General features: G+C 63.3%; 5 protein-coding genes across 5 annotated transcripts; all 5 read right to left on the minus strand.

The window, feature by feature from the left end:
• Positions 1–980: 980 nt before the first annotated feature.
• On the minus strand, positions 981–6,629 carry LSCM1_05770 (uncharacterized protein; the record flags this gene model as incomplete). Its single annotated transcript, XM_067323213.1, has 1 exon — positions 981–6,629. The coding sequence occupies one exon, from the start codon at positions 6,627–6,629 to the stop codon at positions 981–983; it is 5,649 nt and encodes a 1,882-aa protein (XP_067179848.1).
• Positions 6,630–7,414: 785 nt separating this feature from the next.
• On the minus strand, positions 7,415–14,005 carry LSCM1_05771 (uncharacterized protein; the record flags this gene model as incomplete). The annotated part of the gene is made up of 1 exon (XM_067323214.1): positions 7,415–14,005. One exon carries the CDS (start codon positions 14,003–14,005, stop codon positions 7,415–7,417), a length of 6,591 nt encoding a protein of 2,196 aa, XP_067179849.1.
• Positions 14,006–15,266: 1,261 nt separating this feature from the next.
• On the minus strand, positions 15,267–15,566 carry LSCM1_05772 (uncharacterized protein; the record flags this gene model as incomplete). The annotated part of the gene is made up of 1 exon (XM_067323215.1): positions 15,267–15,566. One exon carries the CDS (start codon positions 15,564–15,566, stop codon positions 15,267–15,269), a length of 300 nt encoding a protein of 99 aa, XP_067179850.1.
• A 1,141-nt stretch (positions 15,567–16,707) lies between these two features.
• Positions 16,708–18,894, minus strand: LSCM1_05773 (uncharacterized protein; the record flags this gene model as incomplete). Its single annotated transcript, XM_067323216.1, has 1 exon — positions 16,708–18,894. One exon carries the CDS (start codon positions 18,892–18,894, stop codon positions 16,708–16,710), a length of 2,187 nt encoding a protein of 728 aa, XP_067179851.1.
• Positions 18,895–20,418: 1,524 nt separating this feature from the next.
• Positions 20,419–23,454, minus strand: LSCM1_05774 (uncharacterized protein; the record flags this gene model as incomplete). The annotated part of the gene is made up of 1 exon (XM_067323217.1): positions 20,419–23,454. The coding sequence occupies one exon, from the start codon at positions 23,452–23,454 to the stop codon at positions 20,419–20,421; it is 3,036 nt and encodes a 1,011-aa protein (XP_067179852.1).
• Between the last annotated feature and the right edge of the window lie 467 nt (positions 23,455–23,921).

The raw sequence follows: 23,921 nt of genomic DNA on the forward strand, positions 1-23,921 counted from the left end.
AGGAATACGGGGAAGGGCGGTGTGTGTGTGTGTGTGTGAAGAGGAGGAGGGGAAAGGGTCGCATAGGGGGCTCTTCGCGCCAAAGATGGGGCCGCGCTGCTGGCACCGCAGCTCTGCCATCCGGATGCAGTGCTCATCTCCAGCCCTCCCCTCTACTAAGCTATGCGAGGGCGGCTCCACCGAGAGTCGTGGGGATGGCTGGGGAGGGGGAGGGGGAGAGGAGGGCAGCAGATGAATGGGAAAAGGCCAAAGGAAGGGGAAGCACTGCGACAGCGCCACCTCAACAGCCCTGACCTTCTCACATCACACGACGCTGCGCTTGATGCCCGTCTACAGCGCACTGGTCTGCACCACTCCGCATGTCTGTCTGTCGCACACTCTCTCTTCCCTTGTTCCTGCCCGTGTGTGTGTGTGTGTGTGGGTGGGTGGGTGGGGGGCGCGCGCGCGCGGAAGAGCGGCGTTTTCTCGCGTGCTTGACGATCCCACGGCAGCCCGCTTCGTACACGGCAAGCGGCGGCACCGCCACGTTCCCCAGCGGCGTGCGGAGATGAGTGAGAAACGCGTGGATAAAGAGTCATGGTGCGAAGGAAATGCACTCCCCCTCCCCCTTTTCACACACGCAGCCACACCTTCACACACACACACACACAGAGGGATGGGGGGAGCAGAAAGACTGCGCACAAAGACAGAGGCTGCACGAAAAGTGACACGCACGGACGGGGGATGGGGAGGGGAGGGGACGAGAGTCACCCTGGATACTGTCCACTGTACATGCACATGCGCCGATGTGTGTTACGCATGCTTATTCTGTGGCAGTTTACATCTAAGATGTGGCGCACGGACGATTCTGCGGTGTCGGAGGTGTGCTGAAGCACGAGGGGAGGAGGAGGGGGGCGACAGTGAGCAGGAGGGAGAGCACAGCGGCAGCGCCCTCCCAGTATCCCCATCTCCCCCACTCACTTCCCCCCGCCATAGCCTGCCTACTCCAGCATACCCAGCACGCGAGTCTGAAGAAACGAGTCGAGCTTCACCTCCAGCGGCACTGTTGGGTCAGGTCTCGCGTAGCCGGCGATGGCGCACAAAAGCCGTAGGAACTCCGCAAAGAACAGCACTTCACCTTCACGCGCTCCATCCGCCACAACGTGGTCGAAGCAGTGCCGTAGTTCCACTTCAGAGAGCCGTGTCTCGCGGAACCACTCCAGGTCCTTCGCCATTGCCTGCACGTCTGTCCAGCGCAGGATGCTCACGATGCCCACATCACGCGCGCCAGGAGCAGGCCCAGAATGCGACGAGCGGCTGGGTAGCCTTCGCTGGTTGGGGTCTAAGGCGATGGGAAGCCTCCCCGCCGCAGTGCTGCCCTGCCGACTGTTTCTGTCGGTCGCGGGGGAGACAAGGGAGGCGCTCTCGCCGTGACTCCATCCCCCTTCATGCCCGGCCATCACCGAAACCGACGTGTGCTGCTCAGCCTTGACGATTCTCGTGGAGGTTCGTGGCTCCGAAAGGGATGAGAATGGCGGCGGCAGTGCCCCACGCACGCCGCGGCACTCAGATGGCCGCTGATACGTCTTGAACACTGTCAAGAGCGCGTCGTGGTTCTGTGCCAGCAAGGCGAGGACTGGCTTTCTCAAGAAGGCACGCTGCGCCGCGCTGATCCAACGATTCGCGCCCAGCAGACGTGGCAGCAGCAGTCGGCCCAAAAAGGTGTCGAAGTACGCGGGGTAGAGCGGACTTGCGTAGTCGACGCCTTCATACTGGACGTGGTCGCAAGAGGCACTCTTTTCGGTGGCCCTGGAGGGACATCGCTGCTGCTGTGACGATGCGGAATGGGCCACGGAGCTGCTGCGGCTAGATCGAGCCACGCCAGCGAGCGGGGTGCCGGCTGACACATCTGTCAGGCTTCTGGTGGCGCGCCGACCGCCCTCCTCACCCGTCTCCGCATGGCGCGGCGCCTCTTCTTCTGCCATCAGCAGCTGCTGCTGCAGCTGCTGGCACTGCCATGCGTGGGCCAGCCGTATAATGAGCTTCACGAACTGCACGAAGTCGACGCACACGGCTCCGGCGTCGGCGCGAAGATCGACGTGCCGGTCATCGCGCAGGGCTCGAGCGTAGCACGGTATAGGACGACCCCTACAGCTAACGGAAACCACATGTGTGGGCTTTGTACGCCGCGGCGAATATGTGCCGTCTGATAAGCTAGGAGGTCCTGTTGCTGTCGGTGAGGTCGTGAAGTTGCTGCGGCCTCTCATCGACGCGCGCTGCTGTTGCTGCTGCACCCCGTTAGCCGCGAGGACACCGTGTGCGACGTGCTCGATGAGGCTGTAAACCGCCGGACGATGCAGCGTTGCCGAGAGCGGCTGCGACGAGACAGCCGCCGACACTGGCACTGATGACACTCCTCGCTTCGAGGGCGCACCGGACGAGCGCGGCGCCTGGCCGGCAAGGCCAGTAAGGCAGAGAAGGCCCCACACGGTGTTGCCTGTGATGTATGCGTCGCCGCCCTGCGTGGGGCTGCCCTTGGCTCCCTCGCCGCCGGCACGCAACTGCGCCAGGGGGAGGGCATACCGATGGAAAAGGAGGCGCAGCGACGGTGCGTACCGTTCAACGACGCCGATCATGTCCACAAAGCTTTGCATTGTGCGCTCTGGTGACCAGCACAGGAGGCCCGTAAGCTCCGTCAGCGAGATGCGCTGAAGAAGCCCCGCCACGCGCTCTTGCTCGAGCATGCTGAGGACGTCGGGCGGGTGCGTGGCCATGAGAACGGCCTCGTGCAGGGCACTAAAGGACAATGCAATCCACTGTGCCTGAAATCGAACTTGCGCCAGCCAGCCGCGATGACTATGCGGTGGGTGTGACCACTCTTCGTAGGTCATGTGCTTCGTTCCCTCATGCGCCGCAGCTGTCGAGGCAAGGGGGGCGGCACACTTCCGTTTGATGGAGATGGGCGCGAGCTGCTGGCTGCAGTGTGTGGCCCAGTTTGTGTAGTAGCGCATGAGGGCCGCAATCAGTACCAGCAGCGTGCCGCGCGACCTCTCGAACAGTCGATCGGCCGTGACGACGCACGCAGTACCGGTGAGCTGCTCGTATGAGTCGACGACGACACGGCACACCTGCCGCAGCTTTTCGCGCGTGGCGGAGGTGAGGCGGTACATGATGGAGACACCGGTGGCCGAGACGCTGGTGGGGGTGCTTTTGTTGTCATCAGAGGTCGATAACGTCGGTGAGGGGCGCTGTCCGCGCGCAGCACTTGACATTGTGGTGTTAGTGTCTCTTGCGTCGCTGCCAGTCAGCGCCATTGCATCTTTGCGGAGCAGCGCGTGACACTCGTTCAGAACGACCCTGTCGGTGAGTTCAACGGCGCGCACAAGATCCCACGATGGGCACGTGGCAGAGGACACACCGTCACCGTCAGCTAGCGACGCAACTGCCGCGCCGGAGGCAGTGACTAATGTGATCGCCGTTTTCCCGCAGACCTCTTTCCCGCCGTAACCAACCACTCCCGAGCTACCCTGTGCCCCGCTGCAGCCTCGCATGAGCAACAGAAGGAGGTGCAGCGGCACCAGAACGGTGTCTGACGCCGAGCTTGACCTCGTGGTCGAGGCTGGCACTTCGGCAGCAGTAGGGGCCAGCAGAACCTCAAGCCCGATGAAGCGGCTGCGCGTAGGCTCTCTACTCCGGCTGCTGAACCCATCTGAAGAGGACGCGCGAGACGACAATGCTGCTATCATGGGGGACGCAGCCAGGGGATTCCCATCCAGCTTTGCCTGTGGGCGCGTTAACGCGGAAGCAACGCTGCTGCCACGGGGACTGGCGTTCCCCTCCATCATGTCCTCTTCCTCCTTGGGCCTCTCCTGCGTGGTGACATCCCTCGCGCTGCCCTCCGCCGCCGCGGCAGCATCGTCGATGCCGTCCTCTTCTGGAAAGAAGGAGACGTACTCGGCTTGCACTTTAGCCACGCACGCCTTGGCCCACCGCAGCAGCGTCGGCAGTGCCACCAGCGCGTGCGGTGGCTGCCAGACATTTAGCTCGCCGCTGTCCGTTGAAAAGGGTGGGGTTACCGCTAATGAGCGTAGATCGACTGTTGACACGCTCAGCGACATCACTGACGACCGCTGGTCACCAAAACTGCTCGCGGAGTTTGCCGCCGCGGGAAGGCCGTTGAAGACGTCCTCCTCGTCCGGCACTGGTGGGGCATCCGGTAGCAGCAGGGAGCGCAGCATGAGCGACCCGACACGATCCATCTCGCGGACTTGCCGCAGCAGCTTTTTATACACCTGCTCCCGCTGCACAATGACCCCCTCGATAGAGTCTCGCGTCTCCTCTTGGCGGTGCAGGGTGTGCTGCAGGAGCGCGCTGCACGCCTGCATCGATGCTGACTCCTTCTCCAGCCGCTCGATGCAGGCGCGCTTTTCGGCCAAGAGCGCCTTTGCCAAACTGTCCGCCTCGGCGATCTGCAGCGTCAGCGCGGCATACCCACGCCAGCGCCGCAGGTTAATACGCACCCGCTCACCGGTCCAGCGCTCGGCCCAGCGGGCACGCTGCCGCTGCTCCTGCACACGTCTCTCTCGGCACAGGTGCTGCCATGCGCGCAATACCGCGCGCATCAGCCAGCGCATCCAGTTCCGATGCGTGTATGCAAGCAGGCGCGGAACGCTGAGCTGATGTAGCTCGCGCGATCTCACATAGTGGGCAAGCGCCACGGTCGCTTGTGCCGCATCGTAGTGCGCCGCAACGTAAGTCACTCGTGTGAAGTTTGGGTACAGCAGTTCGTACAGGCCTTCGCCAATACTGCGGCGGCCGCCTGTGAGGCTGAATGGGCGGCTGCCGTGATGTGCCTCGCCGCTTTTCTGGGAGGTCGGCCCACACCCCATCACGCCAGGCGGCAGCGGAGAAGTCTTCTCTGCCTTCTCACCGTCACCACCACTGCCCTCCCGCATCATCTCCAGCGCGCGGAGGATTCCACCGTCTTGCACACACCCGCCGAGGATGGCGCGGTTCGTCGGCGTGTCGGTCACGAACGTGAAGTCGAGCAGCATATGGATATAGGGACTGAGACTCTGCTGGTGCCGAGGGAGACCATCAAGGAGGGAGCTGAGGAGATACGCCCCGACAGCGGCGCGCTCGCAGAGGGGGCGGAGGTGGCCGCCGCCGCTGGGGCCGCTGCCATCCTCGTCGCTGTGCGTGTCCTGACAGAGTTCGTAGAGGCGGTCAAACGCGCTGCCACCAGGGTGACGGTTGCTGAAAGGCCCCACTGTTGCCGTGAGACCAAGCAGGCGCTCGATCAACATGTGCGCAATATGCTTCCCTCGTTCGCCGTGAGCGCGCTCGATGTCCAGCAGCAGCTTCCATTGCGCCACGGTAGGAGCCAAGGCGAAGCGGCCTGCGGTGGCAGCCTCCGGCCTCACCTTACAACTTTCTGTAGAGACACCTGCGCTTGCACGAAGCCTTCTTGTCGGCAGGAGCGGCATTACTGTGGAGCGCGTTTGCCGCTCGCACACGAGGCGGGGCTCGGGGTCGTCGATATCATGCTCGGTGGTGATGGGGGCAACCGGGCACATGCCCCCGGTCCGACCCCACAACCGCTGCTGCAGACTAGTCAGCGAAGACAAGGCGGTTTCGCCCTCCTGCGGAGGTGCAGCTGCTTCGCTCACTTGACTGCCTCTGCTCTGCTGCCTGGCACCGACTGCGAACCCTCCAGCTGCAGCCCCGGACCCACGGGCGGAAGCGGCGGCGGCGGCAGCGTTGCAGGACAACTGCGAAGAGAGCGCCGCCAGCGGTTGGAAAGAGGAGCGATAACTGCACTGGCGCAGAGGAGTATCTGGTGTAGCGACACCGCCGCTCATGTTTCCTTGTGTCTCGGAGGAGAGCGACGTAGTCCGCGCTAAGGGAGATTCCTGCGTTGAACACGCCGTCGGTATGACAGCGCCGTCACATTCCTCTTCGTGCCTCCGCTTCTCGGTGCCTATTAGTGGCAGCAGGCGGCGGTGCCGCGCCTGTGCCAGTACACTTGTCCGTGCCCACGCACTATCCCGTCGTCGAGACAGACGCACCTTGGACGACAGAGCCACCGCCGCTGCCGCGGCGGGTGTGGCTACGGCGCGCTGCGTCGGTGACTGCGACGACATTCGTGCCGTGAGGGCGAACGTTTTCAGCGGCATAGCTTCCGCTGCCGAGGTTGCCGCTGTCGCCTGTGCGGGAGCAGCACTCGCCTTCTTGGAAAAGAATGAGGGGTTGAACACCTTCATGGTAGTCGGAGTGGGCGGCACCGCCGTTGTTGTTCCCACCTTCCGCCATGACAGTGAGCCTGAGTGGGGCGCCGACGACGAAGGCTGTACCAGAGACTGCGACGGTTTCAGACACCTATCCATGGTGGCATCGACTGAGGATAGTGCCGAAGTCAGCTCGCTCCGTGAACCTCGTACGCCACTCACCGGCTCCAAGCAGTGCGTCCCGAAGACGGCACCGGCATTACTGCCATCGCAGACATGCCGCGGCACCTGCCCACTTTGAATACCGGCTTCTGAAGGAGACGAGGCGTGCGACTGCGACGACGACAACGGGCGACCAGTGAGCTTTGCCGCTCCATCGAGCTTGACTTGGATGGAAGACAGCGGCGCCGTGCCAGATGGCATTCTGGTGTCTGTGTGTGCGCGTCTGTTGGGTTGAGGGAGGGTGGGGTGGGGGGGCCGAGGAGCGCGAAGGGGAGGCAAACGTAGGACGTCTACGGTGAGGTGTGTCCGTGAGCAGAGACGCGACAACGCTGAGTAGGAGACCGCCGTGCAAGTATCTGTGTGTGTCGGTGTGCGGATGCATGCGCGTGTGCAGGAGTGGGTTCGCGAAGTACGTGCGTAAAGGTGTGCCATCACCCCATCGACCGCAAGCGAAAAGGCGCACATGCGAGTCGGGGAGAGAGCCGTGCGTGAGTGCAGCACACGCGGAGCCGGTGGCCATGGGGGTGGGGGAAAGAGGAGGGGGAGGGGGAGAAAAAAGTCGCAAGCGTATCTCTTTGCATGTCGGTGTGCACACTGTTGGCCGCACCAGACAGTGTGGGCGAGTGGGTGTGTGGGTGACGACCCCTTAGTGGCAGCACCCAAATGGTCGTCGACGCAGACGAAGCTGTCAGCTCTTTTCGCTTATTCCATAGAGGCGATTTCTCCCGCTTCAACCGGCCCACCCCCATACACACGGCCCACCCACGTGTGTGCGCCGCTGCTTCAGCGATTAGTTGAGCGCGTGATACCAGCGGGCACAGGCACCGGGCCTCACGTCTCCCGTATTCGGTGCGTGACGGTAGGCATTCTTTTTATTTTTTTTGCGGTTACGCTCGGATGTACGCCTTCTTGTTCTTGCCCAGTCGCACACGTCTCTCTGCGGCCCCACCTCCCCCCGCCCCCGCCCTTTCTCTTCCGCTCCACGGCTAGTGATCCAACACAATCTGCCGCGGCGGCGAAGGCGATGGGATGCCGCCGTTCCGCTTCATCGCCTTCTGGTGTTCCTCCTTCTGAAGGTGGTTGTAGTGCTTGACAGACTTCTCCAGGGCCTCCCAGATCTCCCCCGCCCGCTCGCGCAGCACGGCCGCCTCATGCTGCAGCGCCGCCTGCTCATCCTCCACTGTCCGCAGCCCATGGGCAAGGCTGCGACGGGGGACATGGTGTGGCGGTGGTGAGCCCTGCCGAAGCCGTGACGGCGCCTCCGGCGTCGTCGCAGGGGCCGCTGCCGATGGACTCACCGCTTCTTTCTGGCGGTGCAGTCCGTCAGGCTCTGCGTGTACGGCCCCGTTGCTATGGGTGCGACTGAAAAGGTGGCGGTGCTGAAGGCAGGGCGTGGTCCCCAGCAGTCTCTGCCTCATCGCTGCGACGCCGGCATCGTGGTCCGAACGGTTCACGGCTCCCTCGACCTCTCCGCAGCGGTGCATGAGCAGCTTATAGAAGGGCCGCTCCTCGATATCGTTACCGTTGCGCATCCACGCGCGGCGCTCTTGTGCGCGATGCTGGTGCGTCTGCACGGCCCTAATCGCTCGAGCGGTCTCATTGCCTACCCCGCTAGCTGCCAAGCCTTCAGACGTCGCGCCGGCGCACCGGGTAGGTGGTGTGATGGCGCGAACACCAGCAAAGGTGTTGCTCGGGTTGCACTCTTGCCGGCCTGGCGAGCACACCTCCCCGCAGGTGCCATCCAACGTTGCAGCTAGTGAGGACATGACCACTAAGGACGAGTTCTGCCGTGACAAGGTGCAGGCCTGCTGCGCAAGCGTCAAGGCCGAACCCGCTGTGCCGTCCCCGACTAGCCGCATAGAGCCGCCGTTGTAGCACGCCTGCCTGTCGTCGTAGGCGGTGTTGTAGGACATACTGGCGCCGATGCCGCTGCTATCCGACAGAGGTATGGGACTGCTCGCGTCTTGGTCGGACGCGGAGAGTGAGCCTTGGCAAATAACGAAGCTGTCCAGAGTCATCGAGTGCGCCCTCAGCCGGAGCCGCGCGTCGGCCTTCTCGTCGCGGAGGCGCGCGGCGGCCCACGCAAAGAAGGAGATGAGACGGGTGGGGGTGGTGCGGCTTTTACTCTGGTCGATAGCGCCGCCTCTGCCGCCGCCGGTGGTGGTGGTGGAGACGTCTTCACCTGTCGGAAGCCCGCGAAGTACCATGTGGAACGTCGGCGCCGTCGCGTTCGCCGCCACTGAGCACAGCAGCAGCCACAGCGTGTCGCGTGCCTCCTCGGGTGTGATGAAGAATGGCGGGCACCCCGGGCCAAAGCCACCAATCCTCTGGCTCAGCTCTGTCGTGAACTGCAGGCTGCTGTTGCTGCTGCTTTGGCTCACGCGGCCGGCGCTTCCACTTCGGCCTACCCCTTTGCGACGGCCCTTCTTGCGTGATCGGCCAGTCAGCAGGCGCCGTTTTCGGGGCTGTGCCGACCACTTCTCTTCGAGGCTCTCGCCACTGCCGCGGTGGTTCGGCGGCACAGCGGCCGCCTGAGGGAACCCGAGTAGTCTATCGCTTCGTATGATCAGTTCCTTCAGTGGCCCTGCCGCGTGCTGGTGATACAGCAGTCCTGCAACGAGACCGAGACGCGGAATGTCCACCCACGTTAGCTCCGCCGCAATCTCGACGGCGCGAAGGCGGTTCGATGGCGCCGTCCACACAGCGATCAGCATCGGTAGCCAGCTCGGCTGATGCAGAAAGAGGCGGCCGTGCGGCATGTCCTCTGGCGCGTCGAGGGCCGTCTGCAAGTACAGCAGCACGCCGTCGAGCTCTTGCGGAGCGGTGTGTGGCAACAGAATGCGGCTGAGGGAGCGAAGCTCCTCTTCCCGCTGCTTCTCGGCTTCCTCGGCGTCGCGGCGTGCCTGACGGAGATCCTCGAGCTCCTGCTTCTGCGCCTTCACCTCCAGCATGGCTATGTGCCACAGCCCCTCCTCCTCCTCCGTGGCGTGGTACGCACACGAGGACTTGGCGCTGTTCACCACCGTTTCCGCGGTGTTCGTGATCGGATCGGATGTCGGTGGAGAGTGACATGCGCTCGACACATTCTTACCGGAGGGGGGGACAGACGTCTTCGCCTGATGGGACAGTACCGTTGCCTTTCTACGTTTTTTAGTAGCCGTAGCACCTTTGCGCTTTGGAGCTGGAATGGTGGGGGCCGCAGCAGAGGTGCTCCCGTGCGCTGATAACGTCGTTGCGGTCGCCTCCGATGCGGTTGATGGAGTTACCGTGGCTCTGCGAGTGCGTATCCACGATATGTCTGAGCTTGTGTAGTTCACGCTGCTGCTGGCGGATAGGGGGCATGCCTGCCGCTCTGTAGGGGAGCGCGGCGAGCGGAACGTTACCTTGGAGACCCGCGGCTCCGCAGCGGGCCCCATCGCCTTGCCTGCGGCCACAGCAGCTGCCGAGCTATCCGGGCCCACCGTGGCGGCCATGGCACTGGGCTCGGCGTCAGTCGCCGCGATAGGGGCAACCTCACTCGAGACGAGCGCGCTCAGGGGGGGCAGATTCACCAAGCGGCTGGCGGCGGTGAGCAGAGGTGTCACGGCCACAGATGCCGACGGCGTATTTTTACCCCTTTCCCCTGGCGTCGTGGGTGACGGGGCACAGGTGGACCCGCCCCGGTGCCCGCCCGGGCGCTTCTGGACTGTAGGCTCTGACGATTTGCCAGCTTGCAGACATGGCGTGCTGACGTTGTTGGCCATCCAGCTGCTCGAGTGTACCCGGAAGCCGTTCGCGCCCTCCTTTGTCGCTGCTCGTGGAATGGGGAAGGAGGAGGACGATGACGAGGAGGACGATGACGACGGGCTGCCGTGCTTGATGGTCGCATTGCTGCTGAGATATGGCCGATACTCGCTGCGCCGAGACGAGGGCGGCGAGCTGCACTGCGTTGCGGGGCGGGTGCTGGCCGAGCCCTGGTTAGATGGGCTATGGGGCCCGACCTTGTGAAGCCGCGATCCACGACGCAGCGCCCGTGTCGCGCCTACACCGCTTTTCTTGACAGTGCCTGATAGTCTACCGACAACGCGCTGGCCGTTGTCTGTATCGGTGGTCTTCGAAACGCTGCTGCTCTGGCCATCGCCGCCCGACTCGACTCCCGGCGCCGCCGAGCCGCCCTTCACGCTGTCCGCCAGGTGTGCTGCTTCGCACGTCGCTGCCTCTCGGCGTCGATGTTCGCTGCCGAGCTCGGCACATGTGCCCTTTCCAGACTTCTCGAGGGACTGCTGCTGCGTGCCAGCGTCACCGGCGCCTCGCTCATCCAGCTTAGTGTCGTCGCACCTCCGCATCTGCTCTGGCGACAGAGATGCAGCCGACACATCCCTGCCATTCGACCGCCCTTGTGGAAGCTGCGCAGCAGTGCCCGAGTCGCTGCCGTGGTGCTCGTCCTTGGTGGCCGAAGGGGTGCTGGGCTTGGACGCGTAAAAGCGGTTGAACTCGGGGATGCGCGGCGCTGGATGCGGGTGCGTGGCCTCGCCGGCGGCAGTAGCCGAAGCCGGGACGCTAGCGCCGCCAGCCTCAAAGAAGAGGTAGTCGGCGTCCTCGCCGACGCCCTCGTTGGATGTGTCACCATCATTGCAAAGACTGCCGAGGGCCGTGAGTTGCAGCACGGGGGCGATGCCGGTGTATTTCTGTAAGAACAGTGCTATTGGCTGCGCCAGTTCGGGGTTCGACAGCAGGTGCAGGCCCCAGGTACGCAGCACGGCTGCGATGACGGGCAGCTTCACCCACACGGAGGCCACGCGCGAAAAGGATGGCGAAATGTCCGGGTCAGCTGCGAGAAAGTTGCCGTTGGCACTGTACCTCCACCCAGAGGCAGCGGAGCTGCCCGACGCCCCACTGGGCTTGGCAGCGGCGCCTCCAGCTGCAGTGGCGGTATCGGGCCCTATGGGCTGGTTCAGCGTCACCGTCTCTTCGCGCACCTCGGCGTCGCCGAAGAAATACGATATCTCCTGCAGCTCGACGGCATCGCGCATGGGACGGCCACCGATGCGGCGCCAGATGCGATACTGGTGACCCTTCTCCGCCGTCTGCTGCTGCGCGCCCGAGTCGTGGTGTGTCTGGGTGCCAGTGCCGAATGCCGCCTCCGCGTCTGCCGCGACTCGCCGCTGCGGTGTTGGCGGCCGCACTTTGTTGCGGCCGCCTTGAAACACCTTCAGGTGCTTTCGCACGTCACCGATGACGCCGTGCAAAGTGCGGCGCTCTGTCCATGTCATGTTGGCCAGGAGTGCTTCCAGCTCTTTCACAGCCTTCGCCGACGACGCCTCCACCACCATGATACCGCCGTACATGACATCCGTTATGATACCCTCGCCGTATGTGTGCCGTGACGACTTCCTTGAGTCATCGATGTCGACGGGATACCGAATGTATCGGTGCTCCTGCCAGCGGAAAGGGTCCATAACGACGCTAAAGCAGCTCACGCTGAGGGCAACCAGCACGCTTTCGTCCGGCGACGCCGCTGGGCCGTTGTCGGCAGGAGCAGAGGCCCTCGGAATGGATGCCAACGCTGAGCAGTTCCTCGAGCGACCGACGCCGCCCAGCTGGGGCGTCCCCATCAGCTGTGGCAGCCTCGAATGGGGAATACCGAGCGCCAGCGACAGGACACTGTCTTCCGGAAACGTGGCACCCCCAACTAAGCCGATCTCGCCACTGCTGTCCTTGCTGAGCTGGTGGTTGTGTAGGGGGCTCGGGGAGGCGTTGCTGCCGTTGCTGCCAGAGCTGTCGCCGGCACCTGGAAGCTTTTCTGAGTAGGACACGAATGACGTGTTCAGACTACCGCCGCCGCGGCGCGAGAGGCTTTCATTACCCATGCACGACATCACGTACGAACTGCACGAGCGCCGCAGCTGCATATCAGCGATGGTGCCGCCGTCGTCGCTGGTAGCGCGCAGCAAGCAACTCGCAGAGTCCGAAGGTGTAAGGCGGCTGTGTTGCACGGAAGGGTATCCCGTGCCGGCGCCGCTTACCTGCGGCTGCTCTGGCTGACTAGCGTCGAGCTTGATGCCCTGCGTCATAGCCACGGCGCGAACGAGTGTGCTCAGGGTAGGTTGGAAGAGCTCCACGCGATTCCAACGCATGGCGGCCACTCCGGGTGCTGGCTGAAGTCCACGCTTGCGCAGGAACTTCGTGCTCGAATCCTCGCTGACCCCATCCGCGAGGCGGAAGGCGAAGCAGTCTTTGATTCCCATGAAGCGCGGGTTGCGGGCAAGGAATTCGTTGTAGTACTCCTCCCGCGTTTCCATCGGCAGCGCGGAGATCTGCTCTGGTGTGAGCGACAGAAGCGGCTGCACAGCGTTGTCGCTGACGGTGGTGTAGGCGCCCTCGCCGTGGACGACCGGCGAAGAGGCTGCGGTGACCATGAGGGACTTGGCATGGCCTCCCCGGGGAAAGTCCGGACCACAAGCGCCAGGCCGCGATGTGATCGGGGACAAGACGCCACTGCTCATGTAGTACGGTGACGCCATGCTCGCTCCCGCCTGGCTACCTGATCCGCTGCTCTTGAAGGAGGAGTGCATCGCCTCGGAGCTCACGCCGGCAACGCTGAACCAATGCGAGCGGCGCGCCACACGACGTCCACTGCAGACGGCCGCCTGAGGGGCCCGCGACTTCGCTAGCGATGGCGCATGCAGGTACTCGTCTCGCCCGGTCTCCACCTCTGGCGGGTGCGAGGTAGCCGTGCTACCTGGATGCACTTCGCCCGAAGCCCGCCGCACCCCCTCCACGGCGTGCACAAAGGCCACCGGTATCAACTCTGGCGCACGGCGATCCCAGCACCGCCCGAGCAAGCCGCGGTGCGTCACGTTGAAGCTGTCTACCGGCCGCACCGGATCGAACTCTTCCAGCTGGCGCCGCTTCGTGCGCGCGGCATTGGCGTTCCGCTTGGCCTGCACGTGCTGCTGGTACTCCTTGGCGGCCTGCGTCGAGTCAGTTTTTTCATGCGCATCGATCTCCGTTCGAAAGGTGGCGTTGTCGTCCTCGCTGTCTACCGTGACAACGTACGACGACGGCCGTGATGGCAGGCCGCTCTTGGCTGCCTGGGCACGCGTCAGCTCCTGCAGCTGCAGCGTGTCCGGTATTCGTAACCTATCAAAGTGGCTCTCTGGTGGACATTCTCGTGGCGGTGCGACTGCCGTGCGGCTGTCGTCCGCCACTGCGTGTGGGAAGACGCTGCCCGGCGAGCGGCATGAACGACCTCGCATATTTCCCATATGGTCACTGGTGGGAAAGGCAACTTCAGCGAGTGGGCTGCTGCTCTGATTCACAATGTCGGCCGACAGCGGCGGTGGTGGCGCGAAATGGTCGTTGCCCAGCGCGCGCACGTGCCGCCTACGGCTAAGCTCTTCGTCCCTGGAGTAGCGGTCACTGTCGCCGTCCTTGTCCCCTTCCGGCCAGCAGCGGCGGCGCGGCGACGTGGGTGCCGAGTTCTTCGGTAAATCGCCCGTGCGTGAAGGAGGGGGGGCAAAGGAGGCCCTGGGTGACGCTGCCCAGCTATCATGCGGCTGCTCCGTGCTTCGCACCGCAGACGTCTTGCACCCCATTGTCGTGGGCCAGCAACGTTTCTCTGCCGCTGTGGACGTATCTGCGTGTGGGTAAGCGCCTGAATGCAGCTGTCTCTCCCCTCCTTCACACCACTCCAGTGACCCCTCCAAAGGTGGATCAGGCAACGGAGTGGGCGGATAGATGGAGCACGCGGCGATGATGCACGCGTATGGGCGTCAGCGTTGCAGGTCGACGTCACAAGTGTATCCGCAATAGGGCCGCTGTCGGTGTGTGCGCCTCTAGGGTAATCACAGCGACAAGCAAGAGGCGGAGGTGGTCGGCTGGGCGGAGGGAGGGGGGATTACTCTCCCGCTCCTAAGTTGCCACGCAGCCACGGTGAGGGACACCAGTGTGCGCAGCAGAGAGGCACACTGGCAACCGAGGAGGAAATCCGGGTAGCCGGGAGGCAATGCCAAGAAGGCGCGAAGCTATGCCACTTGTAGCGGCTGGCCGCGATTGTGGCTATGGGTTGGCGTGTGCACGTGCTTGCGTGAGAGGGAAGGGAGGCAAGTCGGTGGAGGCGTGCGCGGACCGGTGCGTATGAGTAGCGCGCGCGTCTTCTCGCCAGCCCCTCCCACAGGCGTCTCCTGCAGAGAGACGGTCCCGCTCACGAGGCTGGCGGGACGAGCGGGAGAGGGCGCTGCTGAGGGGAATCCTGCGAGACGGTGCAAGAAAGGGGAGGAGGAAGGGAGGACCAAAGACGCGAAAAGGTTCGCTGTACAGCATTCGAGTGGGCGAGGCGCGGGTGGTGTGTGCGTGTGTGTGTGTTAGCAGCGAGGGGGAGGGGGGTGGAGGGGGTGGCTGCACATGGGAGACGTAGAGAGGGGCTTGCATTGCCAAGAGGGCACACGGGCAGCGTCAAACTCAAAATGAGGATGCGTGTCTGTGAGCGAGCGCGCACACACTCTCCTCCTCCTCCGTACCCACTAACGGGGGAGGGGAGGAGTGCTCGACGGAGGGGGTGCCCATAAGATGAAGGATATCTCCTGCCACCCGCCCTTCAGCTACCGTGGAGTTGGAAGTCTTTCCCGTTTCTGTGGCTCTGCATGTGCGCACGTGCATGGGGGGCTGAGGATGAGGGAGCAGAAGGGGGGGGCGGGGCGATCCCGTCGAGGGTGGCACACACAAGCGGCACAAAACACGCAGACACACAACAGAAAGGGGGAAGGCGAGGGCTGCCACGGCTATTCGGTCAGCATGAGGAAAAGCGTGACGTGCTGTTGCGGTCAACTCACCGCGCCCTTCATTACGGAACAAATTTTAGAAGAGAGTCCATCGGCGTGCGCGCGCAGGATTCTCCGCTGCCGCCAGTTCTGTGGCAGAGATGCTGGCCATGTCCCTGCCCACCAGCGGATCAGCGGTGTGCATCACCTGCGCGGCAACCTTTTCCTGGAACTCCTTCACAAAGACATTGCCCTTCTTCCAGTACTCGGAGTGGTATTTGAGACGCATCTGAATCTCGTGCGTCTCACGCGCATCCATTCGCTTTGTCTTTGTGTAGATCATGAAGATCGGCACGGTGCTGACGCAGACCAGCAGCCACGGAATTTGGATGCCCATGCCTAAGGGGCGATTGAGGTGAGTGGCAAGACCAAAACAGTGCGCACTCAGCTGCCCCAAGACGTGAGGAGCTGCTGCCGCGTCACAGGCGAGGGGAGAGGGAAGGGGAGGGCGGACTGTGACGCACCTCTTTCAGAGTCCCCCCTCACCGAAACAATTTCGTCTGTCCTCGCTTCTCCCCCCACCCTTAGCGAAGCGGTTGGGATAGTGAGAGGGCGTGGGAGAGAGAGAGACAGGATGGCTTACGCACGTGCGCGTGGACCGTGTGCGTATGTATACCGTGCAACGGAGGGCGGCGGGTGGGGTCAAGAGTGCGTGGGTGAGGAGAGGGGGCCGAAGTGGCTCAGAGAGAGAGGGAGGGAGAGAGGAGAGGGCAGAGCGTGGGTAATGTTTGTGCTCACATGGGGGCTTGGCAACACGACGGCCGACAAATATATATACATATATATATGTCTGGGTGTAGATATATATATATTTATATATGCAGGGACACCGCGACAGGACGAGCTCGACATGAAAGCGGGCGCTTTCGAAGAGGCGAAGCACACACACTACACAATGGAAGAGAGCGAGAGAAAGAGGGAGAGGAGAGGGGGGAGGGAGGGGGGCTGCTTGGTTTACGCTGTGCGGACTGTACATGCGAGCAGCTATGTTTGCACATGGTGTGCGCGCTGTGTGGTGCTGTTCTGTTTCGTTGGCCTGCGACAGCGCACGAGAGTACGCCCGCGACATGGTGTACGCCGACCACTGCGCACGCGGAACAGAGGACACCCAACCCACACACACACAGAAATATCGACGAGGTCCAGAGAGAGATATAGAGACATCGCCCACGCGGCAAGTTTGCGCAGGCCATCTCTTCCTCTCTCTCGCTCACTGCCTTACCTTCCCCTGATACCCCTCGTCCTCCTCACTGCTTTCCCCCTTTTCACGCATTCACCAGTGAAGCTCCGCACGCACGTAAAAATGCCGTCTTGAATGCCGGCAAGGGAGGACAGAGCGCGAAAAAAAGGCAACGAAAAAAACGTGGTGACACACACACACACGCAACCTCGCAGTGGGAGGAGGGGAAGCGGCGAGTCCGTTGGACATTGCGTGCCCTCGGCTTGCACGCTCTTCCCCTCCTCTCACCCCAAGAGCCTCACTGAATGACGCTAGCGTTGCGGCAGCGGATGAGTACCCGCACCCCCGGCTGCCGCCGTACATGGATGATCGTCGACTCCGTGATACGCGGCATTGGCTCACCGTCGATCTGCACGTTCAAGCTTGCCTGGACGCCGTCGTCTGACTCGATGCGGGCCTCGTATTTGTCTTTCAAGTGCACTTTAGTGTAGGTGGAGCACTGCCCACTTGGGAAGTTAAGGTCATCCGGCGTGCAGAGCACAAAGACAAACATCTCGTCCGTCTGGGCAAGCTTTGTGGAGCTGCTGAGCCCAATGCCGATAGAGGTGTAGTGCAGCACGCCGCCCATCGCCTGCAGCTCGAAGTTGCGGTCGTTGATGGCCACGGGCCGAGGGGCCGGCGTAGGAAGAGGCGCTCCGGCGGCGCTGTTGGGGGCCATCGTGATGGACGGGGTTACCTTGCCGTTACAGAGCGTGACCGGGTGGTAGTACAGCTCGCCCCGCTGCGGGTTCCACGGGTGAGTGCCAGCGGAGTAGCAGTTAACGTTGGTCAGCACCAATGCCTTGGCCATGGAAGGTAGCTGCAGCGCCACGAAGTCGCGTGGGCCGCTCGTGCTGCTCGTCTCGGCGATGCTGCTGCCCGCGCCACTCAGCTGCAGGCGCGGCACACAGACCATTGGTATGATCTTGCGCAACTTTTTACACTTGAACGACCCACTGAACCCGATTACCCCATACAGAGCCTTGTTTTGTGCGCGAGTGCTGCACACCGCCGGGTGCGCGCGGCGGGTGGCGTTGAACCGTGTCGCCACGTAGGCGTCGAAGCCCACGCCGAGGTAGTTGATGAGCCCGTGCGTGACGCACTGCCCACTCGCGTGCACCATGTCCCAGTCGACGTTGTACACCGCATTTGCCATGCCCCTCGGCCGCGCTGCACTGCCCCACAGCGGCGAGTGAAAACTCTGCGCGCCGGCCGGGGCGGGGGCGGTGTGCTTCGTGGCCGCGGCGCTGCCGTCTGGGGGCGCGCCGGGTGCCATCCACGGCGCCGCCTCCGCCGCTGGGGGCAATGACTCGGGCCGCACGGCCGCCTGAGCTACTCGCAGTGGCACCAGTGAGACCTCCCACCGGTCGAAGCTCACACACGGGGCCGTCACGGCATTGCGCAAGGCCGCGGCTACCTGCGTGCCTGCGTCGGCGCCACATCCGCACAGGGCACAGAGCCCACACCACCCGTTGCCGCTCGGTGAGAAAGAGCAGCCAAAGCCCACGCAGTTGCTGTAGTCGTTGCCGGTACCGAGTGGGAGCGGAGCGAGAGCAGGCATCGTGAAGTACGGATGCACCGGCTCATCCCGAAACCTCGACGCGGCGGAGACAGTGTTGTCGCCGTGCTGCTGCTGCTGAGAGACCGTGAGGAAAGAATGAAACTCATCCTCCAGCTCTCGGCGGACGAGGTCTAGCTGCGTCATGAGGAAGGACACGGTGCCGTCACCGCCGCACACAACGACCGTGCCACGCTGCTGACGCCTTGGCTGGCCAGGGGCGTGATAGACGACAGCCTGCTGTTTGATGAGGAGGCGTAGCGGGCCGGGGTCTGCGAATACCTCCCCGCGCAGGACCATGACACGCCTCGTGCCCAGCTCGTCGCGCAAGCTGCTGAGCACCACGTCTGCCAAGCTCGTCTCACCAGAGTTGGGGTTTATGAAAGCTGCCACGTAGTTATACGACGCCTCCACCCCGCTGTCGTAGTAGCGGGCGTACCGGCGGATGAGTTGCTCGGACGACTGAGGTGGGGGGCCTAGTGCCGTCACCTCTACCGAGGCCGTAGCCCCACTATCCAGGCGTCGAGCAGAATGGCTCGCCGACTGCATAGGGGTGGTTGGCGCCGATGGCGCGTCGTTCTCGATCTTCACATCGGTGGCCCGCCCTCTGTGCGACTCGACCGCGCGTGTCAACGGTTTCGCGTGGAGAGTGTTGCGGCTATGAGGGCCACCGCCGGCGCGACCATCGAGGATGGCAGGCGCAGTCGAGCGCACCTCGGCGGGCGAGTAGAGCTCGCTGCCATTCAAATCGAGTCGATCCTCAAAGGTGGAGCTCGAGCTCGAGGTGGCCCCAAGGCTGTTGGCGCTGCCATTGCCAAGCCGAGCAGCATGCTCCGACGGCGTGGTTGGCGAAGGCTGGTGATGAGAAGACCTCGCCTTGTTCTGCATGCTTCACAGAAGGGGGAGGGGGGAGGGAAGGGAAGAAGAGGGCAGGGAGGCCGCGGTTATGGCTCGCGCGGCTTCCGCACCAGCGAGGAATCACGTGAATGTGCACGCGTATACTGCTGCTCGTACGTGAGGATGACGGCTGTGAAGAGGAGGACAAAAGCGCTACCACCACCGCTACCGCCACACCTCCCTCTCCCCCTCTTTCACAGTCGAGGCCGAGACGAGGAAGGGCACGCGTCGCACCAGCTCATACAGATGGGCAGTCGCCCCCTCTTCTTCCGAGGGCGTCCAGACACGGACTCAGGCGCGGGACTTGGCCACACGGAGACCGCCCACAGACACTGACACGGAAGTTGGAAGGAGATGGCGCGGCAGGCCGACAGACCGACAAGGAGGAGTGAGGGGCGACAGCGACGCGCAAAATACGCAGAGAGAGAAGTCTGTGAAGGTGCGCGCGTGTGTGTGCGGCGCGGTGTGCTCCGGCGGAGGATTTGGTGCGCAATGCGCGTCAGAGCTGCTTCACCCTCCCCTCCCCCTCTTCTTGTCCTACCAATGTGTGCTTGTAGATTGCGCGGCTGGCGACCCGTCCACTCGGTGTGTGTGTGTATACGACAAGACGGAATAGCTCTCCGCGTGCGTGCGTGCGTGTGTGTGTGTGGGGGGAGGCGGAGTGAAGCTGCGCCTTGGTGCGCAGTGGTGCGTAAGCCCGACAGTCTGTGTGCAGACGTATGCGGGCGATGCTGCAGAGTGACTCTGGGGCCAGGTGCTCAAAGAATACGGGCAAGGAAGCGAGTTGAAACAGCAGATGGACACTGAGTGAAGAGGAGGAAAGGGGGGCCGGCGCCATCGAGGCCGAAGCTGAATCTCAGTGCGTATGGTGTGGCCTACTGCCCGTCTCGCTCACTTTGAGTGTGAGTGTGTGCGCGCGCGCATGCGGCATCAGACACACCTGCAGCATGATACGCTAAGGCGCCAGAGAATTCGCTTTTTTTTGAGGGGAGGGGGAGACGCTCTGAGTACAGGCCAACGCTCTGGCTTGACGCGGTGTCTAAAATATTTGTGAAGCCTCTTTGAAACACACACACACACCTACGCACGCATAAAGACATGCACATAACGCGAGTCTCATTCACCCATGCGTATCGCGTACAAGGGTCTTCACGCACGCTGCTCTCGGTGTGAGGTGCACCAGAGATGCAGCCGTTCGCTCCTCTGCCCTTCTGCGCTCCACTTTTCGGGGTGGGGGAGGGAGAGAGGAGTTGAGGGGCCACCGACCCTTGCAGGAGGGCATCCAGCTGCGTTTTCCGTCACCCCTTCGCATCGTCGACGGATTCTTACCTGCAGTGCGTCACAAGTCAAGTGGATGCCAAAGGCCCGTGCGGCAGTATGCTGGGCGGGGTTGCCGCCAGCTCCCTGCTGTCACGCATACAAAAAAAGGTGTGTATGTGTCTGTGGGGGGGGCAGCTGGAGGGGATGGGCTCTTGGGGGCTCCCCTCCAGCTTCCCCTGCGCTCACCAGACGGCTTCACTTCTCATTGATGATGAGAAACAGGCTCCACTCGCGGTGCCGGTTGCTCGGCTCCGATGTCACGCCCATCGACACGTTCACGTGGGAGGTGCGCAGCATGTTCTCTAGCCAGCCGAGGTCCGCCAGTGCGTGCCACGCGTTTCGGGCGTAGCGCAGGCTTGCCTGGCCAGCCGGAAGCGCGATGCAGGACAGCTGTGGTTCAGCTGGTAGGGTTGATGCCATGGCAGGGGTTGTAAAGGTAGACGTTGCGGAGAGCGGCGCTGGCGGATGCCGGACATCGGACACACTGCCTTGTGCAATAGAGATGCTGCCAACGTTGCCAGCACCGCCGGTACAGCGAGTGGCGCTGCTCGCAGATGACGCAGATACCAACCTGCTCATCACGACGCCCGTTACACTGGAGATGGTCGAAGTAATGAGAGACCCTGCACCCTGCAGGTAGTGCCACGTGACAGGCAGAAGCCCCACCAGATCCTCCCCGCTGCCTTCAGCTACGCCACGAGGAGAGCCACTGATGGCGCTGCTCTGGCCAGCAGTAACAGAGGGCTCTGCGGCAGAGGGCATGGGAGAGGCAACACCGGCCTCGCCGCAGCCCGCAGTCTTCACATTCGGCACCGCTGCTTCTTCGAGGTGGCGCCGCGAGCGCCACCTCGACAGCCGCGCGACGACAGGGCCGTAGAGAGTCGGCGCCACGTCCGCCACCTCGACCCCAAGTGTTGCGCCGTTGGCCGACGTTGCCAGCCGAACGGCAAACTCTGGCACCTGAGGCACGGGTCGCCAACACACACCCGCGTCCAGGGCTGTCTGGTGCAGCGTGACGAGGTTGACGCGGAGCCGCACACTCACATCGAGGAACCCGAACGTGGAGCTGACCGCGCAGCTCATGCGACGCAACACATCGATGTGGCCAGAGAAGTGCGTGCCGCGCCCCACTCGTGCGCTCCAGCCCCAATACACATTCACACCGCGAGGCTTGCGGTAGCGAAGCGACAACCCAACGCCCATTTTGATGTGGCGCGGTTTCCACCATGGCGTAGTGGAGCGCGCTGCGTCCTCGGCCACCTCGGACGCAGCGCGGTTCCAAAGCCACTCATCCGTCGTTTCTAGCACACACCGCTGGTACCAGTAGAGCCACTCCGGTAGCGGCGCCGCGCCAGCGCTCCCGACCGCGGAAGCGGCCTCTAGTGGTATTGCGAGGTCGTGCGGCGCCGCGCTCTGTGCGTTATCGGAGTCGCTTGCTGTGTGAGCAGTTGGTGAACTGCTGTGCGGCTGCCGGAGGGCAGAGACCGGAGGTGGGGGCATGTGCGTCGGAGATGAGATTGCGTTGGAAACGGGGGAGGTTTTGGTCACCCCTGCGCTGCCTGATGTGCTGGACGGGGTCTCTCCCGTCGACCTATCGGTTCTCGAGTGTATACCGTTCATGTGCGCCCCCGGCGCTGAAGGCGTGGAGGGGGGGCCAGCTCTCTCCGCGCTGCGAGGCTGTGCATCGGCGACAGGCGTGATAACAGCAGAGGTGCCAGTGGCCCCGTTAGCGAGAGGCGCTGCTGCTGCGGCTTCGAGAGAATGTCTCGTCCCTGCCTGGTTCAGCCCGAGGAGGCACTGCATCTCAGCTCCAGAGGAAGCGGCAGTGGTGCCATGACCGCGACGCATCTCTTCCACAGCCCGTGTTCGCCGTCCCAGCATCACGACGAAGCCATGCATGTATACAACAGGGTCGTCGATTACAATGGAGCACTCTGTCATCTCTGTGCGCGCCACGTACTCGCACACTGGCAGCAGCGCGTCACCGGAGGGTAGCGGGGTAACACGAACATTCAGTACCCCGGTCCACCGCCGCGCCCCCCAGTACCAGAACAGCTGAAGGGCATTGTAGACCTGTAGCTGCCCTTGACGTTGCGAGGCCATCACTGGCCCTAGGCGCGGCTGCAGGGTGGGCGGTGAAGTCTGTAGACTGCCCTCTGCTGCCTGCGAATCTGCTGCGCCGACCGCCATCACGGTGTCTGCAAGGCTGCAAGGCTCCTGCTCCGCGGCACTGCGATTCGTAGCGAAGTTCGCCGTTGAGCTCGACCGCGGTGCGGGGAGAGCCGTCACGACCCCCACGGGTGACGTCCCGCTGCGACTTCTGTGTTCGCCCATTGCCGGCTCCATGCGCCGCGGTAGTGCCGGCTGCTCCTGCCGATAGTATGTGTTCATCTGGTGATACCCGGCACCGGTGAGGAGGCCCATCAGCACACCGAATGACTCCCTTCGGTACACCGAGTCGAAGCCGTACATGATGCCCGCAGCGCCGTACTTCGATGCGCTTTTCACCAACAGCGGAGGTGCCGTTGAGGGCGACGACAACGCGCGTGACCGCTGTGCACTGCCCGCCATGGCCGCCGGCGCAGCCATGCCGCTGCTGCTGCCGCCGCTGGCCAAGGCTGCTGTTGCTGGGGCCGCCACCACGCTTGTCGCTTCCGTCGATAAGCCTACCGTGTGTGCCAGTGCCGCCGAGAGTGCCGCAGTGCCTCCAGTACCCGCTCCCCCGGCCGGTTCACCGGGTGCCGCCCCCCACGCATCTGACTGCGGCTGCTGTTGCTGCTGGGGCACCGTGTCGTTTACTTTGAGGGCGTAGAGCTCCGAGTGGCCGCCCCCACTGCCTCTCGCCGCGGCTGCGGTGCCGCCGTTCATCCCGGGAGTGTAGTACGGCGACGCTGCGGAAAGTCTTAGGTGTTGCGACGCGGTCGGCTCCCCTATGGCCGAGAGCGGCCCCTCAGCCGCTGCCAAATCATTTGCAGCCGCCGCTGGCGCCAGGGAGGCCGAGGGCCCATGGCTTACATGCGCGCGCCGTTTATTTTCCTGCTTCACGTACGCCAGCGCCACATGGGGCATGTTCGCTGAGGCGTCATCGACAAGCGTCAGCGCCTTGGCGCCCTGCCCAGTCTGAAGCACTGAACGAGCGACCGACCTTACTGGAGCCCAGTCAATGATGCGCAGCGGCGCCGGGGAGAGCTGGTAGTCGAAGGTGCGATGCAGGTTGGTGTCGTACGACATTTTCGTTGCAGCGCTTAATTATATTCACGCGCTCCTCGTCTCTTCTGTTTTGACGGCCACACGAGCGAGGACCTCGATACGAGAAAAAAAATGTGTATTGGTGTGCATGTGTGCTCCTCTCTTGCGGCAGATCCGGCGGGAGCAGCGACTCGGCTACTCGTCACGGATGACCGTTCCAGAGAGGCAGACGCGGGAGGCGTGCGCAGGGAGAAGAAATACAGGAGGGCGCGCGGAGAGCCACGCTCACAGAAGAATAGCGTAGGAGGTTGCTAATGGAGGAGGTGGTGGGAGTGATGGTGCAGTTTCTTCCAGAAGACGCAACGCGGACTTCTCTGTGGCGAATGAGGGTTAGGGTGTGTGAGATGGAATCGGTGGACAGACAAAGAAGCTGATCTGCGGGGAAAAGGATGGCGCGTGTGAGTAAGTGCGGGGGAGTCGAGAGGGAGGGGAGGAGCGCCGAGTTGCTG

The sequence above is a fragment of the Leishmania martiniquensis genome, chromosome 16, assembly GCF_017916325.1.
Source record: "Leishmania martiniquensis isolate LSCM1 chromosome 16, whole genome shotgun sequence".
NCBI lineage: Eukaryota > Euglenozoa > Kinetoplastea > Trypanosomatida > Trypanosomatidae > Leishmania > Leishmania martiniquensis.